Below are 23,306 nucleotides of genomic sequence, written 5' to 3' on the forward strand. Positions count from 1 at the left end.
AAGTGTTTCTATTGACTAAATGACACTTTTATCCATCGATTTGCACAATCAATTTAATTGTTAATTTTTGTTTCTCCTTTCAAGTTAATCAATTGACTTTTGTTTCTTTCAACATAATTAGTGTACATTTTCTTATGTATTGACTGTGATTAAATTAACTCTTCTCGTCTCGTGGACGGTTACTGTTAATTTCTTTGGTTTCTTGATTGTTGTTGTTGATTAAATTACTTTAATTTGGTGGTTAATTAAAGTCTAATTGTTTTCTTTCAACTGTTGGTTGGTTTGTATTGTTGATTTGATTGTGTTTTCTTTGATTGTGATTCTTTGTTTTTTTTTCTTTGGTCTTTCTCATTTAGGTTAATCTGAACCTATTGGAACTTGATTAATGTGATTGTGTTACTTTTTCGTAACATTTGATTGTCAATGATTTACCTTCAATTCAGTTGATGGATTTAAATGGTTCATTAGTTAACTGGTTAATTACATGATTTAGAGATCGTTGGGACAATTAGAATTATGTTTCTGATGAGAGAATTTTTTTTGGCCATTGATTAAAATGTTGACAGGTATTGATTGGGAATTTGAGAGAAAATCTTATTGACAATTGGACGATTGGTTTTAGTTTGATTCCAATTAATTTCTACCTTGATGATTGAGAAAATGTTGGAATTAGTTTCTATCAATATGAATTTCATATGATCCATTTTCACCTAAAAAGTTTCACTTGATCATCGACTAACTGTTGATACACTTTAAACTAATTCCAATGAAAAACCAAACCAGTAACCAGAAAATTGATGGACAAGAATCGCTTTCAAATCAATAATCTAATCAAAATGTCAAGTGATTAACTACCAAGAAAAATGTGATTCTAAATTAACCTAAAAATAAAACCTAATTCACCGGAATGAGAGTCAACCCTTAAGGTGGAAAGTAAAGTAAAGATGCTCATGAGCATGATGAATTCAATGAGAACCAGAGATGATCAGAGTTGAATTTGAATCTTCCCTGTTTTCCAAGGGATTTTCATCTCTCTATTTCTCTTTCCAGTGAATCACAATTCTCATCATTCTCATCCTCATCATCTTCCTTTCATCTGATCTCATATCATTTTCCTCCAACCATCAGCATGGTTAACCCTCCTCGAGAAAATATCAACAACAACATATCAACATCTCTCATCTTATGGATCATTTTCCTAATTCCAAGTGATAAAATCTCAACCATTTTAGTTTATTATTAATTTTGCATTTGTGTACATTTTATATTCTACCTGCAATTTACCTGAATTTCCAGTGGAAACATTTACCTGTAATTGTAACAACAATTAACTCCAAAAGGTGACACAGATTCACAGGTAAATATGTTTACCTGAGAATTTACTCTGAGAATTTGAGTGAAAATATCAATCAACAAATTCACACATATGATTATCTTTATCCTGGAATCAAATTCAACACACCAATTAAGCTAAATTGTCACAAACAAATCAGGAAATTGTTTCTTCCAGCATCATATCAACATTTACCTTGTAATCTAATTATTTTGTTTACAATTACATCCAACTCAGAATTCAGGAATCATCAGGGTAGATATAAAGTATCATTTGATCATCATCATCATGTTACTAATCATTTTGTATCTCCTTGATTCCATCAAATCAAGAAGTTAATTGCTCTCTGTGATTCTGGTACAAAAAGCCAAATTGAATCTCCAATTATTATGATTAATTTAAACAACCACAACGGATTTCATGCAATTAACTGTCATAATCAAAATCCATCAACCTTTAATTATGTAAGTATTTCTTAAATTAAGTTAATTGCTAATTGGCTTTTATTGATTTTTCTGTGCGCATCTTAATCAGAACCAGTGATTAACACAACGATTAATGTTTTTGATTGTGCTTCTTGCATTTGTAATCATTTAAAACGATTAACAATCAATAATTTACAATTATTTGTCAATTTTAATTACTATCAATTGATTATTATCAATCATAATAAAATCAAATGAAACCAATTAGCACAAAAATCTTGTTTATTATCATATGATTGTTGTAAATTTTTTATTTAATCATGACAATCAACTTGTCGTTAATACTATTAAGAAATGACAATTTAGTAAATATTGTATCATTTTTTAAATCATCTAATTCAATTAGTGAAATGATTAATTGTTGTTTTCTAATCTTATAATCAACAGATAATAACAATCGTATAAATGTTTCTAATGTTATATTGATCAACAACAATTAGCATAATCATCAACAATTATCATCATCCCAAAGGGAAGAAGCCAAATTAATAAGATAAATTTGATTTCTCATCAAAAAAAAAATAATATCTGTACAATAATTGACTAAGCAGAAAGAAAGAAACAATTCCCAACAATTAGAGTTAATTGTTAAATGGATTTTCCTGTTAACAGTCATACAATTTTCCAATCAAATCATCGTTCACATCATCATCATCATCATCATCGAAATCACCATCATTCCCAATCAGTCCATTCATCTTCTCCCTCCCGTCAACCTTTACTACGTTCAGTTTCACCGGCGGGAAGTGTATCATCAACTCGAGCCTCTCCACCGCCATCAAACTCCCTTGAGCCGATTAAAACCAGCGGAGTGATTTTGGGAGGTAATAACATTATCGGTGGTAATGGTCCAGCTAATAATGGGTTAACCATGAACGGTGGTAACTCACCTGGAAGAGGAGGAGGAGGAGGAGGAGGAGGATTAGGTGAGAGTGTAGGAGGAAATGGTAATGGTTCCAATGGTGGAAATAGTGGTTTACTAATCAATGGAAATAATATTTTAATCAATAGCCATTCAACTCGAAGTGTTCGTAAATTACATTTAATTAAAGGACCAGATGACCCACCGGACGCTGGTTTAACTCTTTGTGGTGGCCTTGAGGTGGGTCTACATGGGACTATTTATATCTCAAGGATAGCTGAACATTCAATAGCTGAAAAGATCGGCTTGGCCCCAGGGGATCAGATATTATCTGTTAATTATACATCGTTTCTTGATTCATCGATTAGCTGTCAGAAAGCAATTCATTTGATCTGTACTCAAGATGTTCTAACTCTTAATGTCCTCTCAAGGTCGGAAGCGTTGACCTCCCACCGTCGACATGCAACCTACCATTGGGTTGACCCGGAGGGTAGACCAATCTCTCCACCTCCACCTGATCGTGATTTAATCCTATCAACTGAATCAGAATTTGATCCACTTCTTGTCGGTGAATCGGGTTCAGGATCACCTTCGGCAAGAATCAATTTATCACCTAGAAGGCGATTATCAGCTCGACAATCTGAACAATTAATACGAACGGTAAGCAATTTATTTCTCATCATTTTTAATTAACATGAAAACAAATTGAAAATGAATTAATCAAGATAATTATATGCAAATCGGAGTTTAATTATTCTAATAGTTAATCTAAATCAACAAGAAGACAAAAACAATCAACTTTGAGTTAGTTAAAAATATTCAACTCAAAGTTTGATTGTTACACTTAGTCAATTAATTTATGCATTCATTTGATTATTAATAACTTTTTAATTAATAATCCATTGAGATTAACATTCATATTAATTAGATTGTCACAAGTAATAACTGACAAGTTTATCAAATCAGATAAACAATTAGACATTTGATTAGTGAGTTTTGTTTTTTTCATTAAATAAAAATCTATCATAGTAAATTAATATTAATAGTAATTATTAATTGTTATGCTAAACATTATCATGTCACCCAAATGCCTACGGTTAATATTTACTATTAGTTAATTGGTGAAAAATTAAATATCAAGTCAATTTTAGTTGATGAACATTTCATGTTAAATGTAATTAATTGAAAGAGTAAATTAATTCTCAGTCTAATCAATCAGAGTAATCAAATAATTTCCGTTCCAATTAACTGTAATAGTAAATTTTTCATTGAGAATATGAATCGTAACTTTTAATTTCATCAATTTACTGAGGTAAATGTTTCAAATTATCAAATAAACTGAAAGGAAATTGTTGTTAATCAAATGTAATGATCATGTTGATGATCATTATTGTGATTATATTGAAAGGTTATCAATCAAAAGTTTACTAATTCAAATAAAATGTGATAATAATGTTATTATTAAACCCAGAATTCTGGGTTTCTCATCAACAGAATCAAAATCTTTCAGAACTTTTTTCATGGTGATAATGATTGTTAATACTTTCTGTTGATTTATTTGATTCATAAATATGATGATGTGAATGATATTAAATCTATATGATGAAAAATGATGAAGGTAAACAAAAAAATTAGAATAAAATAAATTGATGTTTCTCTGAGTTTCATTTAAAAGTTACAAATTCAGTGTAAACATATTCCTACTGAACTTTATCTCCAAGTCAGAATTCACCATGTTTACCATGTAAAAATACACACAGATATTCCCAGAGTGTTATTATTATCACCTTGCTAATAATAAACAGGTAAAAATCATCAGGAGATGAAAAAAAAACAATAACTTTCACTATTTAGGTTCATCAACATGATGTTTGTTGATTTATGAAATAATCAAGGTAAATGTTTATCACGATCATCAATGTATCTCATTATAATTTACTGATTGTTATGAAATACAATCAATCGCATTTTCTTTGATTGTGATTTATTTTCATTCATTAGATTTGATTGTTTTTGTCATTCAATCTTTGTTTACATTTTGTTTCTCTCACTTGTTCAACAATTCATCTTGATTGTTATTTATAACATTAATTGCTCCCAACAATTAATTAATTGCTGGTAACATTAATCTCGCCAATTTATTAGATACCATGTTGAGTATATTTGATTAAATTAACTGTTCCATTGTAGGATAATCAAGGATTTATTGTATTACTTTTTTTTTGCTTCTTCCTTAATTCTTGATTAACAATTTGTTTCGCTTTAAACAATTAACTAATAGCTCTGAGGATTTAATTTAATCGTAAATTAAAGTTGCAGTTTAATTTTATCCATCATTTAGTGTTAATTTAATTGGATTTGGTTTCTAATTTACGATTTAAACTTGATTATTTCAATCGTGATGTTGGCAATTAATAAAAAAAAAGGCTCACAATCAATAAATTTAATCTCAATTTAATTGTTAGCTCATGCTCAGAGTTAATCATTGCAACAAGTGTTACAATATGAGTTTTAATTTTGATGGAATTAAATTTTATCGATTAACAATTAACTATCAATCAGTTTAATTATTTAGTCGGTAAAAGATTCTAATTATTTTATTCAATGATAATCATAATATCCCGATTAATTTGTTATTCAAAACGATTCCTATTGATTAGGATGTTAATTGTTAGTTGATTGATCAAGTGATTTGTTTAATTACAATCGATATTAAAATTAATCATCGTTGTTGTTAATCAAATTGCTGTTGGATTTTTAAATTCACATGAAAAATGTTTCCAATTGTTTTTTCATGAATCGTTTAGTTAACAATCAAATGATTGCTAAAAATACAAGTTGATTAGATTAACTGAAATTAAATCAACAATCAAGCAATTCATAATGTGTTAAATTGTAAACAATTTAGATGTTGATTTATTATAAACAATGATAAATTATCTTGAAATTGAAGATCACAGAATTGTGTAAACAATTAATTCATTTAATTAGTAAACTAATCATGTTGAAAAGGAGTCAGAAAATTGGTTAACATTGAAATTGAATTGGTAACAATTAAAAATAATTACTCACCATCTTAATCATTAAATTCAGTCTAATGTTTATGATGATAATTTAATTTGAGATAATTATTTCTTAATCATAATCAAGCAATATAATACATCGAGTCCAATCAATTTAATGAGTATCTTGAAAGTTAATTGTTACATTTCATTTAATTGTAATTGCTTGAATAGCTCAACATTAAGATGACTTTGAATTAATCAATATTCACATTGAGTATCTGGTTAATTTAATTGTTTTTATTCTGGTCAAGTTGATTGTTAATTATCTTAATGTTGATGATGATTTTTGAGTAACAATTAGTATCAATTGATTGATCAAAAATCAACTCATAACATAATATAAGTTGAAAAGTTAACACATTTAATTGTTGTATTTTCCATGAATTAAATTATCATGATTACAGTTTAATATAATTACTATTTTTACTGTTTAATCATCAGTCTAACCACAATAATGATTATAATCATTGACAAATTTAATTAAACTAATTCTAATCACGTTCCAATCCCACCTTGAATTGTGATGAATGAATTTCTAGCAATTAAGTTTAGGAAATTATTACTTATTATTACATTGATATAATCAAGGTTTGCAATTAGGTTAATCATGATGATTATGATGAAAAAAAGTCCAATAGAAATTAGTTTCAACTTAATTGTGTTGATAATCATACACCAATAGTGTAATTTTTAGCTTTAATCATAAGCATTATTGGCAAATGATCAACTAATTAACACGAATTAATAACTCCACCTTAATCATAACTTGATTACTAAAAACAATAACATTTCACACAATCACAATTAGTTTAATTATCATTGTTATTACAATATTTTAATCACGCTATCACTATCAATATAGTTAATTTTTGATTCTCATGACTGTTACCAATTTAATTTTGATTACTACCGATTCCTTGCCAGGAAAACAACAATCAACTTGCGATCATTGTAACAATTAACTTAATGATAATCTTGGAATCCAATGATGATAATAATTTGTAACTAAAGTTTTGAATAATGAATAATGTTCATTTTAAATCACGATTGAAAATAATTATGATTAAATGTTCATTTGATTCAATATCACTTCCATGATCAATTCTGATGAAAATTAAATTACCAATAGTATTTAAAGTGTAACAATCAATTTTCATGATACTGGTTCATTATTCATAATGGGATACAATCAATCAGTTCATCCTCATGTTTGACTTTCATGGTAATATTTAAATTCAATCCTGAATTGAAAAAAATATTTGATATTTATCATTGCAATTTAATAATAAATTTGATAATCTGATGATTGTGATTGAATATAATGATAAGTGATTAAATTGAATTTCCTGTTTTAAATTGTAGTTAAATGTCAGGGTAAGGTTAGCATATAAATGATTTAGAATTGATTAAAGTTGATTATCGATAATCAAGATCAATATATTAATACAATCAAGGAATTTGAAAAAAATAAAAGTTTCTCTCGTTAATTGTTAGCAATTTATTAACTGCTAATAGTTTTCACTCGTTGATTTACAATCAATTGAAACAATTTGTTTTACACACAATTATTAATAGAATCATAATGATAGCAATTAGAATCATTCAATGATTAATTTTTTCTCCTCCATCTTAATTGTTTAGGAAACTTTTTCTTTCTTCATCTCTTTTTACAATAATTTCCAATGTCAACCATTGAATTAATGTTAATTCATGATAATAATAGTTCTGAACAATTCATATTAATAAGTTAATTATTTCCTACTAATCTTATTGACTAAATGTCTTCAAGTCTACATTTATAATCAAGATAATGAACATAATCTAAATGATAATAAGACTCAATGACAAATTTATGTACGATTCATCAGAATGCTGAATAAGATTGTCTAATAATAACGATGATAATTATCACCAAGATGATGGAAAAAAGTTCAATATTGATTTTTATCATCATGTAATAATTATCATCAATTTCCTGTTAATACAGGGCAATTCAGCTATTTTTACCGATGTTTTTTGCGATTTTCTCAGCAACTAAGAGTCGTAGAGACACGAGGCTTGATTGGTATGAGTTTGAGCGATACTTGTTTGTCATATCAAAGATCAAGGTCATCGGTAAAATAACACGTTTCAAGGTCATCTGAAGGTGCTACAGTTATCCTTCACATTTTTAACCCTGTAAAATGAGTTTAGAGATCCTTGTGTCACAGATATTGAGATATTACTGTTTAATTGAATAACTGTTGAAAATCTTTTATGCAATAAATTTATCCTAACGTGCATTGCAAAGCTCATAGAAACCTCAAAACTTGTCCGTAGTGTCTCTGAATATTCTTCTTTATTGCATTACCTTCAGATAACCTTGAAACGTGTTATTTTACCGATGACCTGAATGACTCTACGACTCTTAGTTGCTGAGAAAATCGCAAAAAACATCGGTAAAAATAGCTGAATCGCCATGTATTGTAGATCTGATTAGAGTTTGATCCATTCAAAATGATATCTGGCATCCCTAGTAAACCAAAGACAGGCCAACTTTACTTGGATTTTCTCGAACGGATACGGCATTTTATCTTCTAACTTTTTGAAATCAGATGAATTTACATCAACTGGCGAAGAGATATCATTAGAGTTAACCACGGAACAAAAGTCATAAGTCATAATTGCAAAAATAATTAATGTTTACACATTAAATAGTATTGCAAGAATACGGAATCAGAAATAAATTTTAAACGCCGAAGTGAGTCGGATTGAGTGAGTGAGTGAATACTTCGGTAAATATAGCTGAATTGCCCTGTATATTGATGCAAAAGTTTTTGTTAACCAGAAAAACTAAATGATAATCATAACCTGAAAGCCATTCTCCTTACTAATTGAAACAATTTACCATGTATGAGAATAACATAATTAACACTTTTGATTCAACATTTGATTAAAATTTACCATGAATCAGATTAATTGTAATTCAAATGTCTCATGAACAATTTTCAATTGCTCAATGGATTAAGCTAACTAATCCTCTTATTACATTGGTTCATATAAATTGATATTCAATTGTGATAAAAACTGATAACAATCAGTTAGATTAATAATTAAGGAGATAAACTAAAAAATACAAATGTGAATCATTTGACAAAGGTTATTTAACTAATCCTAATACCTTAATTACCCTTGGTTGATGATTTTAATTACGATTGTGAGTAGCATTAAACTGTCCCCATGTATCAAGAAATATTGAAAATGATTCAAGTTCCAGTGTTAAGGTTAACCAAATGAGCTTAAGATGGTTTAATCTTTAATAGCATTAAGATTATGAGACTTAGTTATGAGAAGGATATTTAATAATAATAAGAATCAGAAAAGTGAAAGTAACGAGAAAAAAAATAAGGATGAATATGAGAGAGAAAAAGATGAGGATGATAAAAGCAAAATGATCCATAAAACTAAAGTAAATGTTAAAGGGAGGGAAAAATATTACTCAGCATTTACCTTGAATTCTGATGATGAAACTGATAATAATAATCTTTGCTATTTATGAGCATCTATTATGAATATATAAAGACTGTTAATGTTTCTCTGGATAATAGTTTCTATCTTGAAGGTTTATCTCATGAAGAATTTTTTTTATCCTATTTCGTTGCTTTGTATCTCTTTGCCCAGAGGGTTTCTCTGAATTTCTTATAGTTGAAATTTATCATTTATTGAATCTGATATATATTATTTTTATCTTCTATTATTGAATTATCTAAATTGTTGAACACATTTGAATGGATTTGAATTGATATTTAGACAAATTGTTGAGGGAAAATAAATGTTCTGATTAATATTATTCAGAAAAGGTTAACGGTCATGGGGATTCAGGGTGATTCCATTGATTTATTACTCTTAACGTGACTATCTTGTTGATCAGTTTTTGTAGATTGTGATCTGGATTATAATTGTTAACAATTGAATTATCATTGTGTTGACAATTTGTTTCTCTTATTCAATTTATCTTTTAATCTTCAATCAAAGTTTACTAATGATTCAGTCAATTTTAATCATCATCATCACGATAAATGATCATAATCGTAATCATTTTGTAATAATAGTTGATTTGATCAATGAAATGATCAAATTGATCATAGTCCAACTGTCAGGTATAATTGTTACAATTGAATTAACATTGATTTGGAACTGATCAAGTCTTGTAAATATCATAATAGTTTGACCAATTAATTCAATTGTGAATGACTATCAATCATTTTTTTTGTAAATTCAATTGAGAAAAAGCTGGAATGATTAATTCATTGAGATTGTAATCAAATCATTTATTGTAAACAATTCATGAAAAATTGATTCAAATCATTTTAAATAATAATAATTAACTTCCCAGTTAATATTAATAATTGCGAAGAGGCTTGATTCATGCGAGTCAAACAAATTGACCAGATTAGAGGCGACAATTATAGCACCGAGAAAATATGTGTATGTAACACTTTGAATTGCAATTGATGAAATATCAAGCTATAGCTAGCGTTGAACAAGAGTCTAGGCAACGTGATTGATTCGCGTTTTTAAACCCATGCATCAAGATTGTTTATATATTTGAAATTTAATGCAGAAAAGAAACGAGTAACATGAAACAGAGAATTAAATAAACAAAATACATTAAAATAAATTAATTTGAAAGTCAAATTTGTGAGCAATTTGACAATCTTTGAGCAGGTGATTTTTCTCACAAAATGCGCACTTGTGTACATGAGGACAATCATTTCGACAGCTACCATAATAGTAACCAAGGTAACAATAGCCAATGGAAGGTAGAAAGGGTCCAAAAAAATTAGGCAACGCGAGTCTAGCTTTAATGAGCTCATCTGCCCAATCTAACACGCAATCATTACGCTTCGATTCAATTTCATACCGGGCTTGACCGTCAGCTGTCAGCAACCTTTACCAACAGGAACCTATAAAAGAACGCGACCAAAATCCAATGCACAGAGATCCATCTTCATACATGTGCATTGAACCGATGTTTCAGGAAAATCATGACAAAAGTACAGGGCGTTTTTTTATCCACCACGGCTATTTCACTGAATATCTCCGGAACTAAAGTCATGAATGTCAGACTTTATCAGAGGACTGAACAGAATTGAAGCGCTCAACCCTTTGCTTTTTCAAGGTCATTGAAGTCATTTCCGGAAGGACACGTTCAAAAGTCATTTAAAGATCTTCATGTCTTCATGTGAATCCAAACATTTATTAAGCTTGAATACTTGATGGCCAATAATTACTTTTTTGCACTCAAAACACATGTTTTCTTCGTAAGACATTTTCCTGAAAAAAACAAGTTACATGAGATGCTAAATCTTGAACCGTGAATAATGAACTAGGTACCTTGTTTGTTAAAAAATTATGAAAGTTATCAAAAAAACCAAATATCAACACGACCCAAGTATTATTTCATTAACATTTTAAAGAATTCGGTCTCTACTTTTGCTTGAAAGCTACTAGAAACAAAAAGAACATGATTAGGTTTCCATGGAAACAGTCAAACGCGAAGAGCGCGATTTTTGCATTAAGACGCGTAAGAGAGTGAAACAAGAAATTCATGGAATTTAGATTCGTATCAATGCCAACATTCGCCGTGAATCAAGAATGATTTTCGAACAAAAGGCAAAAAGAAAAGAAAAGAGAAAGAGAAAGAAAATTTTACGCAATTGAAAGGCTCGTTTAATTTTGCCGCATGCTTCATGTTTCATTTGACTGGGTTAAGCCTCATGAAAACTCAAAGGCTTGCCTGATCCCTGATGAATCATAATGATATTTTTGCAAAATCAGACTAATCAGCATTTCTTTGAAAATAATTAAAATTCAGTTTTCTCATCAAATCTAATTGTTTATCACTTCGATTAACGATTAATCTGTTAATCTTTAATTTCCCGTTTTCTAGTCATGATCATCATTTATTTGTAGCTTACCATTAAGACGGAAAAAAACTCTGAAAAAAAGTTCATTGTTAAAAAACTAACAATTAATTTCCTCGATTCGTAGTTGATTAATTAGTTGACTAAACAACTTTGTTTTCTAATTAGTCTTCTTTTCTTGAGCTTTCTTTTCATTAACTCGATCAATCTGGTTAATGGATGAATTTTTCTCCCATTTGTTTTCATTTTCAATTTTCCCTTTAGGTTTAATTGTATTGATTTCCACAGAAACTTAATTAGATTGTTAATTCTGAGTATGATTGTCATCAAATTTGAAAGTTTCCTTTGCTTTCAATGCTAAATTGCCTCAAGAAATAATCACCATGAATACAGATAATTGAATCAATTGTGACTTGAAGATTTTGACATTATTGTCAATTGATTGTAAATCATTTTTCCAACAAAATAATTAGTGCAATTGATTTGTTTTCATTTTCCAAAGTTAATTGTGTTCACAATATCTCACCAGATAATCATGCAATGATAATTGTTTAGGTTCAGATTATAATTGAGAAGGGCATTAATCCGGGATTAATGATCCGTGGTGGCCTCGAGTATGGACTTGGTATCTATGTAACTGGCATCGAATCAATGTCGGCCGCTGAAAGAGGAGGATTAAAGGTTAGATTGATTGTTGATCATCTATGTTTCGATTGTTGAAAAATTATTCTTTCGTTAATTATTAGATTGGTGATCAAATTCTATCTGTAAATAATCACGATTTTCAACATGTTCTTCACGATGAGGCTGTTGACATTTTACGATCTTCGCCTCGATTAACGATGAAAGTTCGTTACGTTGGCAAAATACCGGCTTCCAATGTTTCTTTAATTCATTCATCATCTTCTTCGTCTTCTGCTGCTGCCCAATTAACCTCATCCGATGGATCATCTTCATCTACATCTCATACTGAATTTCCTTTTAATCATATTCCGTCCTCTCGATGTTCGTTACCAGAGACTTCACATCTTCATAGGCTCAATCGAAGTCCTTGTGGTTCACAACGAACAAGTTCACCGGGTACAGGGTCACCTGGTTATCGACCCATCAGTGAACAAGGTAAACAATTAATTTCATCTAAATGTAAATCACTTTTAATTTAATTCATCACTTTTATCAAAATTATTCATCGAGACTCATTTACCTTTTACCTCGTAATATAAACAAATTAAAGTTTATTTGTTTGATTTATTATTTATTTCCCATTATTGTGCTAATCTTTTATTGATTTTCACACAATTATCATCACAATTATCATTCATTGATATTCATTAGATTTCACATGTTCACAGTTCTTAGCAATCTAAATTGATAGTAATCAATTCATTTCAAAATATCCCATGAAAATTAATCTCTCCAAATCAAACATGAGGCAATTCAAGTGTTTGAAATATTCAATATTTCATATTCACTGAATTCAATTAAATAATTCAAACATTTCAACGACAATCAAGTAAAGTATATAAATATAATATTGAAGATGATATTATCATTAAGGTTCGAGTTTTCTATTAACAATCAATAGATTGAATAGATTTTGATTGTAACCAGTTAATGGACACTTAACATGTCAATTCTCATATTGTCTTCTTTTTCTTAATGATCATCAAGATGATCAAATATAAACTGAAGGAGTAAAAGAGTGAGAGAGAGAGAGAGAGAGAGAGAGAGAGAGACTACCAGAATTGAAGTAAAAAACACAAAAAACGATAACCTTTAACCTTAAGGCTTCCCAGAGAGTTGACTGATTTAATCAAGATCAGTTTATTGTTAAAGTTGAACCAGAAAACCCAATAAAAGTAATCAATAAATCAGTACATGGAGAGCTGATGGTTAAAGAGACAATTATTATACAAGAAAAACATTGTCAGTGTGATGATTATCAATTGTATTACAATGAGTGTTTATTTTATGTCTTTCGAGTTGATATGAAGCTTTGATTTACGTTATAATTTTGTTCTAATTTTTTTTGTTCGAAATCAGGAACTAATCGAGTAACACCGACCTTATTGGTTACCGAAAGTGCCGAGGAAGAGATTCTCGAAGAGAAATTGAATCAACTTTTACCAGAAAAAGATCGAATTACTTTTGCTTATTATCGAAACGAATATGAGACCAAAGGAATGACCGTCGATGCCTTTATTGCCCTTTTCCTGGAGCTTTTAGATACAAGAGAAAAGGTAAACCAAACAATTAATCGAACTATTTTTCTCTAAATTCTGAGATAATCTTATTCACTTCGATTGCCTGACGAGTTGAAAAGATAAGTTGATCGGAAAATCTGAATGAAAATAATGAACAAGGAAATGAAACTGATTATTTTCATCTGTTCTCTCACTTGTTGTTGATTGAATTACCATGAAATTTATTCACAATTTCATATGATCAATGAATGACAATTATGTGTGTAAACTTTGCCTTGGAAATGTTGTCAACTACAAGTCCACACTATTTAAATAGCATCAAGACCAATATCATGGGTAGAAAAGCAAAGGAAAGAAAAAAAGAAAAGAAAAGTTTGAAATAGTTTTTTTTTCTTCAGGTGTAAAAATGAATGACAAACATATGAAAAATAACGGTAAAAGTTGAATGTGTTGATAAAAATGTCAACATGAAAATAAGCAAATAAATTCAATGTTACATTTGAATTTGGTATGGAAATGAATGAATAAGGATAACAGGAAAAACTACTTTACCATAAAGTTTAATGATTTTTGACATTACACATTTGCAAAATAATAACTACGATAAACTAATTTGTGACATGTCATCACAATTAAAGTTAATCATGAGCTGGAAAAAAAATATTGTTAATAATTGTGAGGAAAAAAAAGTCAATCATGTTCAGGGGAAACTCATGAAACCAGAAATTGAGTAAAAACAATTAATCTCATGTTACCTGAGGATTAATATCTTACTATTATTAACTATCCTTACGAATATAATTTACTAATTGTTGGAATTTACCTTTTGTTTGTATTAGTATTCTTTGTTAAATCATTTTCGTATAATAATCCGTGAAGAGGATTTGGATAAATTTGATGAATTAATTTTCAAACGAGAGGAACAGTTAATGATTAAATCGAAAGCTAATCCAATTGAATCTGCTCATATGATTGGTGGAGATGATGAAGAATCAAGTGAAAATTCAATCTCCTTTGGTCAAGAGACAACAATTCCTGGTAATCATCATCATGGTCATCAGATGACCTCTCATCATGGTCACTACCATCATCATTCATCAAATGATTCACCGCACACTAAATCAACCAAACTTAATTCAATTCCAATTGAAAAGTAAGATTAACAACCTGATACAATCAAAGAGTAATCAAAGTGATCATCTTTTTTTTTGTTCATCTTCCTCATAGTTAATTGTTTATTTCTTCCTCCACAATTTACCTGAACATCAAATTATAATCACTATCAGAATATAAATTAATGGATAATTTTAGTTTCAAAAGTATTATTTTCAACGCAATTAAATTAATTGTTGATTCTTCCCACTTTATATTGAACATTCATTTCTTATATTATTAGTTGTGGATACTTTTTGTTGTTGATCAGTTGATTGCTAATAATTAACTGTTGAACTTGATCCAATCACCTTCACCTTAACAATCACAACATGATAACAATAATCAATAGTTAATTAGTTAATTACTGGTTAATATGAACCTGGAAATATAAAAAATAAAAAACTTGAACAGTTCATGTTTACAGTTGACACTTTTGGTTAATTATATTCAGTTAATCATTTCCGTTTTAATCTCCCCCCACTCAACAATTAGTGATTACTGATTGTTGAGAAATGAACAATTAAACTGCAGGGTAACAATTTGATTGGTAAATTGGTAAATCAATGAAACATTTAATTCAGGTTATGGTCAACAATTAACAAAAAGACCAGATAATCAGAGCCTTAAGATCAATGTCACTATGATGATGAAATTTTACAATTGAATTGATGTTTTTAATTAGACTGTTATTGGTTAATTGTTTTTTTAATTAATTGTTTTAGAAATTCATCTCGAAACGGAAATGTTTCTGTACGATTTAGACCGGAAATTGATTCTCTATCACCAATATCATTTACCAAAGATCAACCAGTTCCTCGTCGACACAGTTCTTGTAATCCGGAAATCAAATCAACCTCTAATTTTAATGATTTTCTTGGAGTTCCGGTCAATCTAGATGAAAGAAGATGGTCAATCGCTGATTCTCATGATCTACCCTCCAAATACAACGTAAGTTTAATCATAATAATCACAATCAATCAATCTAATTGTTGTTATCCAAAAAGGTTCAACAATGATAATAATAATAAAAAACCTTCAATGAGTTTCAAAAGTCAATTGAATCAATCTAATCAACTAACCAGTGAATCACAATTAATTTCATTCAGTGACTTCCTTGATGAACAATTTATTTTTTGATTGTCATTATTGATTCCAAGCTATTTTTGCATATTGATCTGTTAATTGCTGTGGTTAATAGTTGTAAGATTGTGAAAATAAGTAAATTACAGAAGATGATTAGTAAATTGTTACCCTATTATCAGTATTTACTTTGTCCAAACATCAATTAATTTAGACAATGATACAAAAATAACAAGTTATCAATGAGCTACACTCAATCAGAATTGATTGTTGAACAATCAACGCAACCAAATTACTGGATTAACAGTTATTGTTAATCATTATCGTTTTATTATCAACATTTATAAGATTTTACTGAATGAAGATGATTAATTACAATCTAATGTGATGATTGTATTTTTTTTCCTGACAATAATTGATTATCTTACATGAGAGATTCCTGGTGAGATTAATTTAGATTATAATTAGTGTTTACTATTTAATTTTCAACAATTTAATCAATCAATTGACTTGATGGAGATATGAAACAATCAAGATGATTTCATATAATAAACTTAACAATCACAACAACAACAATATAGTCAAACAATTTGCTAATTACAAAGTCTTATCATGTTGAGCATCCTCATCATTACGATGATTAAGAATCAAATGAACCTTGTAGAGTATCAATTAAGTGTATTAAAAATAGAATCTGAAAATGTTTGTCTAACTAAATTAACTAATTAGCAGGAATTAGATTTATCATTGAGTGAATTTGATTTTGCTTCCTACTTCTCATGTCAACCATGTTTATCAATTTGTCAGGTTGTTGAAAGTATTTAACAAAAACAACAATTAGACCTTAACTCAGGGTCTTACAAATAGCCTTTTAACCCTGGGTAGGCATCATCATCATCTTAATCACAATCAGTTAATCCAGTTGTTGATTTATCAAGTGTAAACCCTAAATGTAACAATAGGGTGTGAACATTATATTCACTTGGAAAAGTTTGTCAGGTTTTCCTAATTCTTGATTTCCACTCCTTCTTCATAATGATTAACTGTAATAATCAACAATTTAAAGTGCAACCTACAACTTGTTCATCATCATCACCATCATCATCGTCATCAAGGTAATTAAACTTTGCAATCAACAATCAACAACAAACAGTCAAAGTGAAATCAGCAAAACAACAATTTGTTTGGAAAAGTTTTTACCTTAACAAAATTGGAAACTTTTATTGTTATTTTTGTCTATTACTTTTAATTGTTTTTCTTAAATTAACCAAGTGATTTACTAATTGTATCAACAACATGGAAGCCTTGTTAGATATTCAACCAATTCGTATTCCTAGACCTAAATTACTTAATCCAGTTTTAATTGTTCGATCAACTGGTGTTTCATCAGCTTCGAGCCTTCAATCTCTTGATTTGTCTCATCTTCCATCGGCTAATCATCAACTTTACTCGCCAATTACTTCACCACAATCAACTGGTCAATCGATTGTCTCATCTTAAATCACCAACACTTAATCAATTGATCAACAAGTTCAAAATTTTCAACAATCTAAGTTAATTCACCTCGGAATTGATTAATTTTTGGCTCCTTTATACCAAGAAAATAACTAAATTATATCGTTTACTTTTCCAATGTCTTCATATATCAATTTTTTTCTCGAAATTCTTATAATCCCCTAACTAAATACGATTTCTAACAATTAACTTAATTGTAATTCCCTTTTTCCACTTGGATAATAACGATTAACCTATAAATTGACCGTGTAATTGTTAACATTCAATCAACAATCAACCAATTTAACAACAATCGAAACTGTAACATGATTATTAATTGTTACACTTTCATGCTTTAAGTAAATCTATTTTTCTGTACATAAGTAATTGAAACTCATTGAAATTGATTTGAAACAATCAGTAAACAAAAAAATGAAACTCTAACAACAATTAAACATTCAAATTATATAATATCACTTAATTATAACCAAATTAATTGCGATCAAATTATTTGTCTCTTGTTTTTTTTTGTCTGAACTTTTTTTCTCATGACTGAACTTACAGAAAGAATCAGTTTATGAGTATCATGATAATTTACGCCAACGATCATTGAGTGGAGTTGAAATGAAAACAATTAACTCAACGGGAATCGTAGGATCGGATAATCGTGATAATCATATGAAAATCTCTGGAACAAATTCAAATTTATATCATAGCGATGATAAAGTTCATTTGGTTGATGAGGAAGACGAACTGATTGCTGGAGATGACGATATGATTAACGATCGACATCATCACCATCGTTCATCTAATCACGATAATTATTCATCTTCGATATTTCAATCGCGAGTTCGTCGGCACAGTTCACTTCCAGGCCAATGTTCATTCAATTCCACTGGTCAGTTACCATCATCTTCACCTTTCCATTATCAACCTCATCGTAGTTCATCATTCAGAATACCTGTAAGTTGTCAAAAAAGAGAAATTTACTAATTTGGATCCACAGAATTGATTGTAATTGTTTCGCTTGATTTTTTTTCCCATCGCAATTGTAATCAATCAGTACCACAGATCAGTTAGAGAGCCTGATGGACGATTAAGAGTAATTGTTAAAAAATCTAAGCCAATCTTGGGATTAGCGATCGAGGGAGGATCCGATGTACCAAGTCAACTTCAGCCTCGAATCATAAGTATTCATGTAAGTAATTAGTTGATTGTTGTCTCTAATTCATGAGACTCATTGAACAATCTCACGTATTGATTGTTGAATTTAATTAGTGTTTCAATTGAATGGAAAGCTAATTGTTTACTAATCTTCTGTTAATCAAACGTTTCATTCAAGCTATTCAAATGTTAATTGTTGCTTCTCAACAATCATCATCATCTAATTGTTTGATTAAACTTCATGGTAAAAATAATCAACAGAATTAGTAAATATAAATTAACTTCTCATCAATAGATTGACAACAATTTAACATTCGATTGATTTTGTCAAATTTAATTTTCCAATTACAACCAAATTGTTTACTAAATTGTTATTATCTAAATTTGTAATAGCAAATTAAAGTGAAAAGTTAATTATTTTTTTTTCTTCTCTGTTATTCTCAGCAGATTATTCATTTAATTGAATTTCTGTTGAACAATTGGTTTAATCAGATTAATTTTAATTGTGAAAAGATGAAATATCATCTCAAGCAATTTAAATCGCTATAATATCCTAATTATTGATCCAGTTAATAGCATTCATATTATTAAAATGATTACCTGTTACTCTGGAGATGACAAATTGTCATTTGTATGATTAACATTTATTATCAATTCTAATTTATTATAATAATTTATTTATATAATTTTTGTTTTGCAGGAATAATTTTTTATTATTATTATTACCGTTATTATTTTCATCATCAGGGAATCAATTTTCTAATTATGATTGACAATTAGTTTAATTGTTATTACGGAGAAACACTGGTTTCACTGGAGTATCAGTTTAACTTTGAATGATTAAAGTTAATTGTAATCAAGTTACTTGACTTTTTGTTTTTCAATCAGTTTTGATAGTGAAACTAATTTAGTGAATTAATCGATTGATTATTCAAGTTCATTAACAACATTAGTATAATCTAAGAATCAGTTTAGTTTTGTCTTTAATTGTGATTTGTTAAATTTTACTTGATCCAATTATCGTTGATTAAGATAATTAAATCAATTTGATTGTTGAAACCAAAAAAGCAGAAAATTTTTAACTTTGGTAAACAAACTGGGTTATGTTTACAATTTACTATTCTAATTGTTGATTCAAATTTGATACAATTAGCTGAACAATTAAGTCTATTCTTACTAATAATAACTTTCAATTAACTTTTAATTTTAATAATCATCAAATGATTAGCCTAATTTGATTTTCTAATTATAGATTGATGATCAAGTATTAACTTTTTTTTTCCTGATTATTCAAGGTTAGTGATCAGTAGTTGTGATTAATTATTTTGACTTATTAAAAGTTAATCATTAATCAAATGATGATTTAATTATTACCATTATTATGATGGTTTAAATGATCGTTAGTAAGCAATTAAAATCAAATCAAACTGCCCATTAGATCAGTAATCAAGGATTAAAGATTTTGATTTTGATTTTCTTAACCATCAAAACTAATTAGTTGATTGGTGAGAAATTAGTTAATTGGTTGTCTTTAATGATACACACTGGATCTATCCTTAATATAAAGTTAACCTATTCAACAGGTAACCTTGATTAGAATCAAATTAAATTGTCATTCTTATTAATTTTAGCATCTTAATCACCCTAAGCCAAAAGAGGGCAATTTAATGATTTCTGGGTTAATCAGAATCAATTGCCAACCTAATTGTCATCAAAATTAATACCTAACAGCTCAACAATTAAGCTAGAACTACAAATGAGACAATTTAAATATAATAATAGAAACGCAAAAAAAAATGTAATATAACAATTAAGATCAGTCAATTAGTTAACTTGATCATCTTACAATTCAATCTCAATGGATGTAATCATTTATAATGATTAAACTTATTTAGTTAATTTGACTAACTAACTTTCATTAATTGTTGAGCAAAAAACAAATGATTATACAAAACTCCCAGTTGATTATAATTTGGAAGCCAGAATATTATGATGACAATTAAAAATAACTATAACTCTCAGTTAAGGGATCTAATTAAAATTGAACAATTAAGCTAAACTAAAATAGAAAGTATTAAATGTAACAATTGAATTAGATGAGGAAAGTAAAGTAAACAAATGAATAAATTGATTTACGTTGAGAAAACTTTTCTTATAATCATGGATTCAGATTTCATTTCAACTGAATCAAATTGATTCATCATGAATCACATTGAACTAGTTTCAAATATCAGTCTATCATCATCATCATCATCATCATTTATAAGATGATGATGATACTTGAAAGACATTAACCTGAATCATGATACCCAATAAGTTGAAACCAAATAAACTTTAAATTGACTTGAAACCAGAATTTTCCTTGGTTTATATCATGATAATCATGATACAAATCATAATAATCTCTTAAGGTCAACTGAATATAAGAAACAAAAAAAATGTTATAAACTAATAAATAACATCATTGATTGTTGATAAAATTTGATAACATGATGATAACAGCAATAAGTATATCAATTGAGGCTCATGTTGGAATCAAACAAAAAAAAAGAAAACACAAAAAAATCAACAATCAAACAATTTGATTTGATTGTTGTTATTTTATTCTTGATTTGATTAGATTGAACTTTCCGTAGGTGAAATATTATTTCCAGGGTAACAATTTATATTACCATGATCAACATTTTCCATTCCAATTTCAGTTCCATAATAAGCTGAACATAAATAACCAAGAATAAAGTAAAAGTTATCACAATAAATTTATCTTAATTGTAATCAATCAATACGTTCAAATGATTGAGAAGATGATTAATCTCAATGAACTTTTTACTCTTCCAACAAGTTAATTACAATTACGATGAAACATATTCACATGGAGTTCTGTTGGATAATCAGGCAACAATTGTACAGTTTCACTGCTGTCAAATTGATCACTTGACAATATTGAATTGTTAATGTTAAATTGTCAACAATCAAAATGGTGAAATACATTTACTATTATTATCTGAGATCAATGATTCCTTTCAAGTTTCTGTTCATATTTTTCATGATAAAAGAGATACTTTTTCATTCCTCCACCTAAAAGTTTAATCTTTTATGCTGAATAAGTAGATAAAATATATCATGAGAATTTTTTTTTTCTTCCTTCATTTTTGTTCATGGGGATTTCAGGGTAAACTCATATTATTATTACGATATAATATCTTTTCATCATCTTCTTTGTCTTGAGAGAGGTTCACTTTCACAAAGTAAGAACAATATTGGCTTGTCTTTGTTTTATTCGTATTCGAACTCAGAGATTCAGAACTTTTCGAAGTTTACCTTGTTAGAGAACAAAAAAAACAAATAGAAAATCTTTCAAACTGTTGGTTTTTATATATATGGAATAGAAAATAACAAGCAAAGATAATATAAAAAAAAGAGAAGAAGAAAAAAAGTTCTAAGGAACAAATTACCTGAATTCTTTTCGTATTTATCATTAGTCCTTTTCTTTATCATATTCTTACTCTTTTCGAATCCCCATGGAATTGGAATATCTCATTGAAATTGGTCCTTCGATTCTTGTTGGAATAACAATCGGCTAACATACCATCTCACCTAGCATTTCATGAGATTTACAGTTTCATATTTATCTAGATTATCATGGAGATAAATTGTTGAACAATTTTCGGATCTAAATTCAATATGAATCACATTGAATTCATTTTTTTTTCTTCCTTTATTCTCATGAAAATTTTGATTCCAATTTAAGAAAAGGTTTCATATGAATCAAGATTATCTTGATAACTGTCTTATTATCAAAGGGAAACGATGATTCCAATTTTTTCCTGATTCTTAATCATCAATTTGATTATGTGATCAAATAACCAAATAGACAAATATAATAATAGAGTTACTACCAATTAACTTTATTATGTTATTATTTGACCTTCTTCATATTGATCATGTTCATAGTTAATTGGTTCAAATGTAATTACATGATTATTTTTTTTTCTATCTCTTACTAATCTATTGAATCATTTACATGATGTTACCATGAATTAATTTATTCCTTGAGTGATTACCGATTTTCCAATAAATGATTGAAATGATTTACTAATTTTAACCTTTTTCGATTCGTTCATTATCCTCATGATGATATTCACAGAGTTCTGGAGCTGCTTTCGACACTGGCGATCTTCATGTTGGACATATAATCCTTGAAGTGGACGGATTATCGACCGCTAATCTAAGCCACGAACAAGTCGCTCAAATGATGGCGATGGCTTATTATAATACTCCTCATAAAGATCATATCGAATTTGTTGTTAGAGAAAAATCAAAAAGCGAATTTGATATTCGTCGATCATCATTCATGCTATTGAACAATAGCTTCGAATGATCAATTAACTTGATTACATATCACCAATCGAATGATCAATAAAAATCAATATTCCAACTCGAGTTAATTAACTAACCATATCATGTAATTTGGACCAATACAAGTTCAGTTGATTAGAAAAGATAATTAATGTGTTGACAGTTTGAACAACGACAATTAGCTTAATTGTTTGGAACC

At 28.5% G+C, this 23,306-nt stretch overlaps 1 protein-coding gene across 6 annotated transcripts; it reads left to right on the plus strand.

The window, feature by feature from the left end:
* The first annotated feature begins 110 nt into the window (after positions 1 to 110).
* Positions 111 to 23,192, plus strand: LOC128386340 (whirlin-like). 6 transcript variants are annotated; one of them, XM_053345366.1, is made up of 11 exons: positions 111 to 1,357; positions 1,571 to 1,797; positions 2,206 to 3,340; positions 12,207 to 12,332; positions 12,398 to 12,770; positions 13,695 to 13,891; positions 14,695 to 15,008; positions 15,733 to 15,958; positions 18,149 to 18,547; positions 18,648 to 18,782; positions 22,896 to 23,192. In XM_053345366.1, the coding sequence occupies exons 3-11, from the start codon at positions 2,411 to 2,413 to the stop codon at positions 23,127 to 23,129; spliced, it is 2,934 nt and encodes a 977-aa protein (XP_053201341.1). In that variant the 5' UTR covers positions 111 to 1,357; positions 1,571 to 1,797; positions 2,206 to 2,410; the 3' UTR covers positions 23,130 to 23,192. The 6 variants fall into 6 exon arrangements, with proteins under 6 accessions (XP_053201341.1, XP_053201342.1, XP_053201340.1 ...); XM_053345367.1 differs by having other exon boundaries at positions 1,701 to 1,797; XM_053345365.1 differs by having other exon boundaries at positions 111 to 566; positions 1,129 to 1,797.
* The last annotated feature ends 114 nt before the right edge of the window (positions 23,193 to 23,306 follow it).

Source organism: Panonychus citri, unplaced genomic scaffold (genome assembly GCF_014898815.1).
Source record: "Panonychus citri isolate SS breed McGregor unplaced genomic scaffold, ASM1489881v1 Contig00068, whole genome shotgun sequence".
NCBI lineage: Eukaryota > Metazoa > Arthropoda > Arachnida > Trombidiformes > Tetranychidae > Panonychus > Panonychus citri.

Coding starts and splice junctions, on each gene's coding strand:
- LOC128386340 (XM_053345366.1), top strand. CDS start 2,411: ATGGATTTTCCTGTTAACAGTCATACAATTTTCCAATCAAATCATCGT. Junction 12,333..12,397: donor CTGAAAGAGGAGGATTAAAG/GTTAGATTGATT, acceptor GTTAATTATTAG/ATTGGTGATCAAATTCTATC. Junction 13,892..14,694: donor TTTTAGATACAAGAGAAAAG/GTAAACCAAACA, acceptor TGTTTGTATTAG/TATTCTTTGTTAAATCATTT.